This window comes from Haliotis cracherodii, unplaced genomic scaffold (genome assembly GCF_022045235.1).
Source record: "Haliotis cracherodii isolate W230 unplaced genomic scaffold, xgHalCrac1.p SCAF_28, whole genome shotgun sequence".
NCBI lineage: Eukaryota > Metazoa > Mollusca > Gastropoda > Lepetellida > Haliotidae > Haliotis > Haliotis cracherodii.
The window spans coordinates 2,193,704-2,205,843 of NW_027266284.1; the positions used below are offsets into that span (position 1 = coordinate 2,193,704).

The following is a 12,140-nucleotide window of genomic DNA, read 5'->3' on the forward strand; positions in this document are numbered from 1 at the left end:
ATTTGGACAAAATAAATCGGAAATAAATTGTAGAATTCCTATGAATTACCTCTGCTGATGATAAAATATGCTTTCTAATTTCTCAAATTCTAATCACTCTTCAGAAAATACATCCGAGAGAAGAGCAATTACGACAAGAAAGCTCCACGCTTATCAAGGAGGGCCATACTGATCGAGGAGCACACATTGTTAAAGGAGTGCCATTCTGATCAAGGAGCGCCATTCTGATCAAGGAGCGCAATACTGATCAAGGAGCGCAATTCTGATCAAGGAGCGCCATACTGATCAAGGAGAACACATTGTTAAAAGAGTGCCATACTGATCAAGGAGCGCCATTCTGATCAAGGAGCGCCATACTGATCAAGGAGCGCAATTCTGATCAAGGAGCGCCATACTGATCAAGGAGCGCCATACTGATCAAGGAGCGCCGTACTGATCGAGGAGCACACATTGTTAAAAGAGTGCCATACTGATCAAGGAGCGCCATTCTGATCAAGGAGCGCCATACTGATCAAGGAGCACACATTGTTAAAGGAGTGCCATACTGATCAAGGAACGAACATTGTTAAGGGAGTGCTATACTGATCAAGGAGCACATATTGTTAAAGGAGCGCCATACTGATCAAGGAACGTCATACTGATCAAGGAGAACACATTGTTAAAGGAGTGCCATACTGATCAAGGAACGCACATTGTTAAAGGAGTGTCATACTGATCAAGGAGTACACAAGCACACATTGTTAAATAAGCGCCATACTGATAAAGGAGCACATATTGGTAAAGGAGCGCCATTTTGATCAAGGAGCACACATAGTTGAAGGAGCGCCATAGTGATAAAATAGTGCTACACTGTACAAGGATTGACATGCGGACATGTTGTTTTGGACGTTGACACGGTTTAGCTACATTTCTCACGAATAACAAACAAGCCCGCCTTATCCTGAAGCCGATAGTTGGTGATGTCAGTATGTGTGTGTGTGTGTGTGTGTGTGTGTGTGTGTGTGTGTGTGTGTGTCTGTGTCTGTGTCTGTGTGTGTGTGTGTGTGTGTGTGTGTGTGTGTGTGTGTGTGTGTGTGTGTGTGTCGCATCGCAGCACGCTCTGCGTTTTTAAATACATTAATCAGCTGGTGTTCATGCTCGGCCTAACAAAAAATCGAAACAAACAGATAAAAGCATCCTAGTGCGAATAACATTAACATGACAAGCAGTACCGGGAGCTTTTTTGCACAAATTAAAGAGAAAATGATGACAAAGTGCTCTCAAGAGGATCTCTCGATAGTGCTCTTCCTGCAAAGGTGCAATATAACAGCTTCTCTGAAAGTTCTAAATTTTGTACTGATTAATCTGTGTTTTAAAACACGGCATGGTCACTTAATGAAGTCGCCGTGTTATGATTTGAAGACGTGTGAATCAGCTAGCTTGGGGCGCAACAAAGGTAGTTCAATAGTAATTCCTTACATGCAGGTTTCTTTATGTTGACTGAAAGAGTGCTTGGGATGGTTACTCAGAACATTTATCGTCAAATCAGTGTTTGCCACAGAGAGAATTTACTGAAACACAGCCGGCCACATGTAAAATAGAGTATGTTGAGTAGAACCAAAACTGTGATAATAATATAACGGCTAGCTATAGATAACACATACCTTCATAGCAGTGTATGGTGTACTTAGACAGGACACATACCGTCATAGCAGTGTGTGGGGGTAGTTACACAGGACACATGCCGTCGTAGCAGTGTGTGGGGTAGTTGCACAGGACACATGCCGTCGTAGCAGTGTGTGGGGTAGTTGCACAGGACACGTGCCGTCGTAGCAGTGTGTGGGGTAGTTGCACAGGACACATGCCGTCGTAGCAGTGTGTGGGGTAGTTACACAGGACACATGCCGTCGTAGCAGTGTGTGGGGTAGTTGCACAGGACACATGCCGTCAAAGCAATGTGTGGAGTAGTTACACAGGACACATACCGTCGTAGCAGTGTGTGGGGTAGTTGCACAGGACACATGCCGTCATAGCAATGTGTGGAGTAGTTACACAGGACACATGCCGTCATAGCAATGTGTGGAGTAGTTACACAGGACACATACCGTCATAGCAGTGTGTGGAGTAGTTACATAGGACACATACCGTCATAGCAGTGTATGGGGTAGTTACACAGGACCCCGCCATCAACAAACGTATCCTCCTGGTCATGTAGTTTATACTTTGGGGCCTTGAACATGCCTGAAACAAATCACCTCTCCGTGAACATGTAATAAATGTGTTGATCCTGATTGCAATTCATGTTCGATAAATACTCATACTTATCAGGTGTATCTTTTGAGGTACAACTGAGCATGATCTTTCTGTCAAAATGAAGTGATTAAGGTTACACCATTCAAGGACTCAGTAAAGCTTTCAAAAAGTTTTATTTTAGACACGATGAGGATATAACACTTCCAATTTCAATTCTGGAAACCCAAAAGTCCAGAAACTCTACGGTCTTTGCCGACTCTCGGTCAAAGGTATTTACAAAATTAAACATGCTGTTTTCATGGGAACATACCAAGGAAGTAAAAATGAAAAAAAATGTGCGAGAAAATGTTCATTTACTTAAAACTCATGTTTTTGTTTCGCAAATACATTAAATGTATTTATTCAAGTATCATGACACAAAATTTAACTCATTTTAACTTAATTCAACGATTTTATAGCGATATTGGAATATTTCGCCCATGGGCGAGAAAAAGGTTTAGTTCATGGGCAGGCCCATGGGCGAGAATATGTTCCTTTATTTAAAACTCATGTTTTTGTTTCGCAAATACATTAAATGTATTCATTCAAGTATCATGACACAAAATTTAGCTCATTTTAACTTAATTCAACTGTTTTATAGCGTTATTGAAATATTTCACCCATGGGCGAGAAAAGGTTTGGCCCATGCGAAAATATGTTCCATTACTCAAAACTCATGTTTTTGTTTCGCAAATACATTAAACGTATTCATTCAAGTATCATGAGACAAAATTTAACTCATTTTAACTTAATTCAACTATTTTATAGCGATATTGAAATATTTCGCCCATGGGCGAGAAAAGGGTTTGGCCCATGGGCGAGAACATTTTCCTTTACACAAAACTTATGCTTTTGTTTCGCAAATACATGCAGGTGTTCTTACCATTTTCATGGCACATAATGTTACTCAATTTTACTTAATTCAGCTATTTTATAGCGTTATTGAAATATTTCACCCATGGGCGAGAAAAGGTTTGGCCCATGGGCGAGAATATTTCCATTTGCTCAAAACTTGTGTTTTAGTGTCGCATATACATAAAGGTGTTCTTAGAAGTTTCATGTCACATAATTTAACAAATTTTAACTTAATTCAACTATTTTACGGCGTTATTGAAATATTTCGCCCTGGACGAGAAAGTTTGGCCCAAGTGAAAAGATTATACTCAGGTTAAGGAGATGTTTAATCCATATAACGTGTTATTATTCTACCTAACAATGTATTTAATTAAATGAATGCAAAACAAACTCAACGGCTAAAAGGTTTCATTGAAAAAACTACCCCTGGTCTTGCCTAATAAAACAACTGCAACCCGACACAGATTAAACGCAACTTACAAACACAATCATAATCTGGTTAATCTGTATCACTCAACAAGTTGGAGCCGCTTGCCCTGCCCACAGTATGACAGTATTGGGCAGCTCAGTAATTAGAAGGTAAAACCAGGCAGGTACAATGGTCACACTTGACGGGTCTGTCTGACGATTAGGTCGTCTGTCAATTGGGAGTGAACCATAGCAAGCACTATCTGCGAAACTATTTGCTCCTTTTATTGGACCGATTAGTTTTATGACTATGGGTCTCGGCACAAGCGTGGTGTTGGAAGATAAGTTATACATGTACATCCGATATGGTGACTGTTTTTCGCTATTCATATGATATATTGCAGATTATTAAATCATTGTCTCTATTATCAGCCGCTATGTTTGTATCGTTTGCATTGTACAAAGAAATATTTTGTCTGTCCTTTTGCAGATTTAGCCTCAGAATGTGCTCATTCGAATTAGGAACGAAAATAATTGCTTATCATGAGTATATATGATACAGTTAAAAGGTACTTGTACACTGTAGATGTATTCACTTTAAAGTCGTATACGACCTTCGCGAGCGAGTTGAATGATCCAGGTTAATTGGAACGAAGTCTAGAAAGGGTTATAAAGTTTTGTATTTGGTAATGTGTAGGTTTGTTAAATATGATTTTTTTTAATTCCTTTTATTTCAATATGTAAAAACATAATTATGCGCTTAAAAACAGAGCTGACTTGATGGGAGATATGGCGTTAGCTACCTGAGATTGTCTGTTGGACACGGTTTAACCTTACTGTGTCCTCATCCTGGTTGTTGTTACCGTTGTTATAAGGGATTGATTGGGAGCTACAGCTCATTGCATTTTTGGTTACAGTCGGTCTCACTAAAGTGGACATGTGCAGGTGAACTCTGTTCAAATAGTATATGAAATGCCCCAAAATGTGAACTCCAGACAATAATAACCTGAGAGTAAATCCACGTGCGTCTGCCTTTCCCCTCGTTCACCTTCGAAATCCTTGATTATTATATCATGCCAGAGTTCTGAAATTCAGTGACAGTGTTGCTGAAGAGTAGAATCTGATGGACGTATTGTGCAGAACCTGTTTAACACTATGGGTTCCAGGACCACTAACACTCAAAGAAGTCACTAACACTATGAGCTGAAAAAGTTTGGTCCTAACCGCCCCAACATCTACAAGTTTGTAAGCTTGTAGACATCATTAAGAAGAAATTAACAGTCCCATGCTGAGACCTTTCTCAAAATTCAGGCCGGTGGCAGGCTGCCAACAAAGAGAAGAAAATATCGCAAACCCGACACAAGTGTGCTCAGTCAAACAATGAACTTACGACCGGCAGAAAACAACTCCAGTTGAGTATGCCGATGCTGTATCTCAACCGTGTTGGCCTGAAAATTTAAACATGCTCATTAAATCCATAATCGTATAATTATTTTTAATAGAAACCGTGTCTTAATTTGTTCTTGCACTGTATCATATCGTGTATTTCATCTGTATATGTGTAATGTGTATATGTATAAATGACTACACTTATACCGCATATTCTGCAACAGATTATAGTTAATCACCTTATTTTTGTCTCTCCATTTACCATGGTTGACTGCACTAATTGCCTTTTAGCAGTGGACACCGATTTCAGTATACATGTAGGCTTTTTGTTCAAAAAGGAATATGCAGGAAATTATATGTAACAATTAACTGTGTACTAATTACATGTTTGAATGTTCTGAGATACAGTGAGTGAGTGAGTGAGTTGGGTTTAACACCGCTTTTACCAGTTATATCGCGGCGTGTCAGCTTAATGTGGGAGGAAAGCCCGAAGTGATGCAGGTCTCAGACGTTTACCACTTCGGTGAAACCCACGAGCACGGGTATGGTGCTGACAAACCTAGAAACATAAAAATGGCTGCGTGACAAGACGAATCAACTATTTATACCCGATAAAAGAAAATTTCTAACAAGCAGATACATTAGAGACAGTGACTAGACTACATGTACGTAATCCGTATCAATCAAAGGTGTAAAAAAGACCTGAAAATCATATCTGTCGGAGACCTACCAAATTACCAAGTTTTATTATTACTATATTTATTACAATGCAAATACTTTAGTGATACATTTTTCAGAGGAGAGGGCATACATACAAGTATTTTGCTTCCGTGTGTGAATGCAGGTTGTACTTGGCATCTCAGTTCTCAGTTTCATACCGGTTGTATATCTGAATTTGCATATGGAATCATGCGTACAGCATGACAACTACTTGCTATTCGTCAGTCTACAAAACACATAACACGGTCAAACAATTTTGGACACCGCTCTTGCAAGTTATTTAGTACAATAATGTTTTATTAAAATCTATTTCAATTTGTTTTCACCATTTTCCCTATTCCATGCATGTTTATGTTGCTACATCTTTTTGCTCATGTTCTCAAGTATTATAAAACACTTTAATGTTTCTCCGTCCTAATCTAACGTTATAACATTTCAGGTCATTACCATCATATAATACACAAGAGATGATACCAAGAAATATTTTATTCGGTTTTATGGTCTATGCGGTCTTGCAACTGATTTTATTAGTCTTTAAATCTTATGTCTAGTAAATATATTCACAAACAGGGCTGTTAGCTGATATAAGGAAGGTAACATCCAGTTGAATTCCAAGTTACTTACTTTTTTTAATCAAATATGAGGACTGTATACGACATACCTTAGTTTCTTGACGACGTTTCTACAATTAATATTTTGAATATGCCAGTTGTGACAGAGATGATGGTATGGTAGCTGTAGCAGACAGATTAACAGTCGTTGTTACGTGAGTCACTAGGTAATTAGTACGGCATTGACCTTGTTGATTGTTACTATACTTCGAGGATTTCTGTGGCCAGTGGCGGTACTAATTCAAGTTCCTTCCACACTGACACCTCATCAAATATATTTGTGTACCGATTACATAAGTATTATGGACAGGGTGGGGTGGTAGTTTACCGGACGACACTGTGTATAATGGACGGCTCCTTTGATATCTCCTCCAAACATACTTTTATTGAATGACCCCATTAAACGATGATACACATCTCGATGAATATTTCAAGGCACTAATTCATCTTTCATAAACATTTTTTTGTCTTTGTGCTTAATATATCCACATATCAACGAAAATATGTAAAACATGTATCCACAAAATAAATATACGTTTTCAGGCTAGGTATTTGCCCAAAGCAAAACCTGCATAACTGTTTATTCACGCGTGGTGTCGTAGATCGTAATTGACCGAGAGCAGGTATTGTAGAATCACCTGTAAATAAGGCCGACACTGTAATTAGTTACAACGTCCTAATGAGAATATGAGAATTATCATAAGAAGGCTGTTGTTTTTTCTGAACTGTTACCATTTTCATACCCAAAGGGACAATGCATTTAAAAGTTGCTTTAGTGTTATAATATTCACTCTAGTTTTCCTCAATCGCCTGTAAACATAATTCCCATTGGTCAGTTCGACACCGCATATAACTAAATAATTATTTCGAGATTTCGTTAGAATGTGAAATATTCAGCCAGACGTTATGCAATGAAAGACGAATCGTTTTTTGTTGCCATCAAAATACGCGCACGTGTACCTGTATATTGCACACTTAGTGTCACTTACTTTCTCAGTGTGATGTATCAACGAGACATAAAATGGGAAATGAAAAAGAAACTAACTAAACTTTAATGTGTTGGAAAATGTCGCCAATGAATTGGCGTATCGTTGCAATATGTAAATAAGGTGAAATTTGTAAAACTTCTGTAAAGGAAACATCCAACCAAAGGCCCTTTTTAAAAAGTAATGAAATGATTGAAATGATATAATATAAAGTATATTTCACATGATACAATATACTCTGTACACAATTAGTTAATTATTTAAAGGGACTGACGAAAACATGGGCGAAATATTTTAATAGTTGAATTAAGGTAAAATGAGTTGAATCATGTGTCATGCTTATAAAACCTTTATGCATTTGCGAAACTAAAACTGTTGAGCAAAGGAAAATATTCTCACCCATGGGCCAAACCCTTTTCTCGCCCATGGGCGAAATATTTCAATATCGCTATAAAATAGTTGAATTAAGTTAAAATGAGTTAAATTTGGTGTCATGATACTTGAATGAATACATTCAATGCATTTGAGAAACAAAAACATGAGTTTTAAGTAAAGGAACATATTCTCGCCCATGGGCCTGCCCATGGACTAAACCTTTTTCTCGCCCATGGGCGAAATATTCCAATATCGCTATAAAATCGTTGAATTAAGTTAAAATGAGTTAAATTTTGTGTCACGATAATGTTAATGTATTTGCGAAACAAAAACATGGGCGACATAGTGTAAATATTGAGTTTTTGAACAATTTGTTTTTCATTTTTTCTTCCTTGGTATGTGTCCATGAAAACAGCATGTAATTTTGTAAATACCTTTGACCGAGAGTCGGCAAATACCGTAGAGTTTCTGGACTTTTGGGTTTCCAGAATTAAAATGGGACGTGTTATATTTAATAATTTAACACACAAGTGACAAAAACTATGTCCGATGATGTTTCCCATTTTGACTTGTTCCATGTGTTCCCGTGTTTTTACAGGTGAACAATTGAATTGCCTTTGCGTTTGTTTGTGAAGGGTGCAACCGATGGGGCAATGTACGCTCACCCTTTCGCGAGAACCTGGTATCATCACTAACTGATAGTGATTCATAAAGACAAAAAAAAAAAACTCTTTTAGAGGTGACGTTTTCGTCTCTTGTGTCTTTTTTTGTTTTGGGCACTCCATATCTTGTCATTGTTTGATGAAATATGCTTCTGCATAACGATCCGATGGACCCTTTACCGAAATAAAGACATTCTTCCCCATAGCTAATATTTTAACGAGGACCTACCATAGTGGGCAGATTAATGTTGTCCTGTTTTCCCTTTTCAAAACTAACCTTACCTGGTATTGCCATTGACATGCGCACTGCATGCCGAACAGGCATATCCGGTGTTGTTTTGGGGTGGCAGTATTCGGTACTCATTTGGTTCAGGTTGGTCACTACAATACACAGCTCTTTCTTATACTTCTGTAAAACCTTTAAAATAAAACGTACATTGGAAAACATAAAAATGAATAACAGTACGCAGATTGTCTGACTGTTTCTGATCACTTACATGACAAATTTAAGTATATATACCATCCCTCACTCAACGAAAGTCCTCCTCTGAAAATCCCGCGTACTGTTGTCAGTGAACACGCCATTTTGTAGGTCGGTCACCGGCAGGGATGTCATACGGTAGTAAACATTGATGTACACATTTGGTCATTTGTTTGAGGTGAATATGTTTAACTCGGCATCATGCGGGTTCTTTGATCTTATCTAGTTTGAACTATCATCATCGCCTTTGTAATCGACAGATGGCGGAAACGTTTTTAGGTTTAGGTGTAGGGTCACATTATTTATGAACAGTAAGCAGTACCTCGGATGACGTCACTCATAACCGTTGTGTTATATATTAAAGGGGCATTGATCTAACGCAATTCCCCGGGACTGGTTGTTGCCTTTGTTATTGTTTTTTCCTAGTGAGTACCCGGATGTATAGCAGAAATCTAGACTAGTTCGCGACCTCTGCTGCGCAATTCGTAAGCGCATCAGTCACTTTTATGGGTAGTAATAAGGGCGTATGGTCACATTGGTCAACAAAATGAAATACAGTTTTCGAGATAATAAGGAAATGTAGGTATCTTTGTGGGTAGCATCGGTAATGGTGACGAAGTTTTGATAGGTCACTTGCTTGGTAATTTTGCGATTTTCGTTAACACTATTTTGACTTGCAACACAAAGTAAATATTTCACCTGAGCATTGCTTTTTTTTTATAGTGTGTATATTTTTTTACTGTCAAAATGTGTAACATTTTCAAATTAATTTAAAGTCTAAATATTGAGTTATTTTACAAAGTGACTGAAAAACATTCCCGTCTGTATTATTATGAAAACGAATTCCAAACATTTTGATGTTTAATGTCATCACCAAGAGACTGAAAATGTTACGTTTAAGAGTACATGTCTATGTTGTTTGGTTTCTAATCCTACATAATAATCTGCTGTGATGTTTGTAGGCCCTTTTGATCATATTAATCAATCTGGACAGATTTTTTAGTCAAAATGACTGAAATATTTACACATTTTATAAATTGCCTGAGAGAATCACATTTTACAAATTGACGGTAACGTATACACGCTTACAAAGGAAAAGACCTGTGAAAACAACGTCTATCGCGCATTGAAGAATTTCCCAACCAAGACGTAGAGAAACAAGACCGAATCGGTTCAAATGAAGGAAAACAAAATGCAAATACCATAATTGCAACCTACCAAATTTATGTGTATACATTTTAGGAGCTTCCTTGTTCGAGATATGTATCCGTGAATATCCACACAAAGGAACAATATCCCACTCGTCTGCAGCTGTACAAAGAAACTTATTTGATGTCACGTGTCTCTGTAACAATCAAATATTTTAAAAGATATATATCGTTTCGGGATATTATAACCCGTGTTCGTTTTCTCAACTGATCACTTGGATTGTTTCAGGTGTTTCACATAGGTGTCAAGTCTCAAGGGTCGGCTGAGAAAGCCCACGTGACAACTATTTTCATAACGTCCACGGTTCCTAAAAATCCATTAAGTGATAGATAACAATGAGTAATCAATCAACGTATTTTCTGTTAATCCTTTGATGACTAGGAACGATCTGTTGATTTACACAAAAAAAGTAATCAACTGATCATTCATCTCTTGCTGGTCTGCCACGTGCATATTACATAACACACATTTCACCTCACTTCAAACCTGGATTTAGATTGAATAATTACCCCAGACACAATAAATGCCAAATGGGAACCTTTGTCAGGTAATCTAAGTGGTGCTACCAATAATTGTACCTGTAATAAATTTATTAACTGAGCATCAAGTGAATGACGACAAATACACAAGTGTAGGGTTATACGAGAAAACGTGGATGACAACAAGGGATTTGTAATCGTATTATCGACGCAATCCGAAATCCGAAAATGCTTTCACTGCATAGATACTTTTTTAGTATTAAACTATAACCATCTGGGGTATTTCCAAATGAGGACATCCGATGAGCTCCGCCGTTCTTTTTGTCTGTTTGTTTAGGCTGAAGAAATTAATTAACATGCGCCCTTTGTCGAAATCTTTACAGATCACAGTTAACCAATCAGTGTTTATGCAAAAATTCGTAAACAAATATTGCCTCCAGCCTCCAAGTTTATTTAGCTGTCCTTGCAGACGGTAGCCAAGTCTCTGGTCACGCTCAGTTGCGTTGCGTATCATCCGGGTACTCACGGGGAAAAACCAATAACAAAGGCAACAACCAGTCCCGGGAATTACGTTAGATCAGTGCCTCTTTAATGCGCCATTGCGACCACGAGAACAGACAAAATGCATCGATTCGATGCTAAAAAGGTGCGATTTTAGGGTGTGTAAGAAACAGATTACTACACGAGTGCCTGTCAGATACCATTTATCTTACAACGATTTGTTTCCAAACGTATCTAACGAGCGAAATAATACAGTATGGTGGAGGATACCATTATACCCGATAATATAGTGTTGAGGTGATATTAATATTTATGATACTGTAGGGTTTAGGTGGGAGTCTACCTCTACCTGTTAAGTTGTGTGAGGGTGTAACTGTACCTGTTACGTTGTGTGAGGGCGTAACTGTACCTGTTAAGTTGTGTGAGGGTGTAACTGTACCTGTTAAGTTGTGTGAGGGTGTAACTGTACCTGTTAAGTTGTGTGAGGGTGTAACTGTACCTGTTAAGTTGTGTGAGGGCGTAACTGCACCTGTTACGTTGTGTGAGGGCGTAACTGTACCTGTTAAGTTGTGTGAGGGCGTAACTGTACCTGTTAAGTTGTGTGAGGGTGTAACTGTACCTGTTACGTTGTGTGAGGGCGTAACTGTACCTGTTACGTTGTGTGAGGGTGTAACTGTACCTGTTACGTTGTGTGAGGGTGTAACTGTACCTGTTAAGTTGTGTGAGGGTGTAACTGTACCTGTTACGTTGTGTGAGGGTGTAACTGTACCTGTTACGTTGTGTGAGGGCGTAACTGTACCTGTTACGTTGTGTGAGGGTGTAACTGTACCTGTTACGTTGTGTGAGGGCGTAACTGTACCTGTTACGTTGTGTGAGGGTGTAACTGTACCTGTTAAGTTGTGTGAGGGTGTAACTGTACCTGTTACGTTGTGTGAGGGTGTAACTGTACAACTGTCAGAGGACGGTGGTGCCACTTGGCGCTGTGTGGTGTATTGCTAAGAGTATCTACTACAGAGGACGGTGGTGCCACTTGGCGCTGTGTGGTGGATTGCTAAGAGTATTTAATACAGAGGACGGTGGTGCCACTTGGTGTTATGTGGTGAATTGCTAAGAGTATGTGCTACAGAGCACGATGGTGCCACTTGGTGTTATGTGGTGGATTGCTAAGAGTATTTACTACTGAGGACGGTGGT

General features: G+C 38.6%; 1 protein-coding gene across 1 annotated transcript in view; it reads right to left on the reverse strand.

Annotated features, from left to right (window-relative positions):
- The window catches only part of LOC139473396 (uncharacterized), a 40,228-nt gene that overhangs the window by 13,653 nt on the left and 14,435 nt on the right, over positions 1-12,140 (reverse strand). Inside the window, exons 4-5 of the mRNA XM_071255961.1 lie at positions 8,560-8,695; positions 2,125-2,220 (exon numbers count right to left, since the gene is read on the reverse strand). Coding sequence (XP_071112062.1) covers positions 2,125-2,220; positions 8,560-8,695 — 232 coding nt within the window. The remainder of the gene's footprint in view (positions 1-2,124; positions 2,221-8,559; positions 8,696-12,140) is intronic.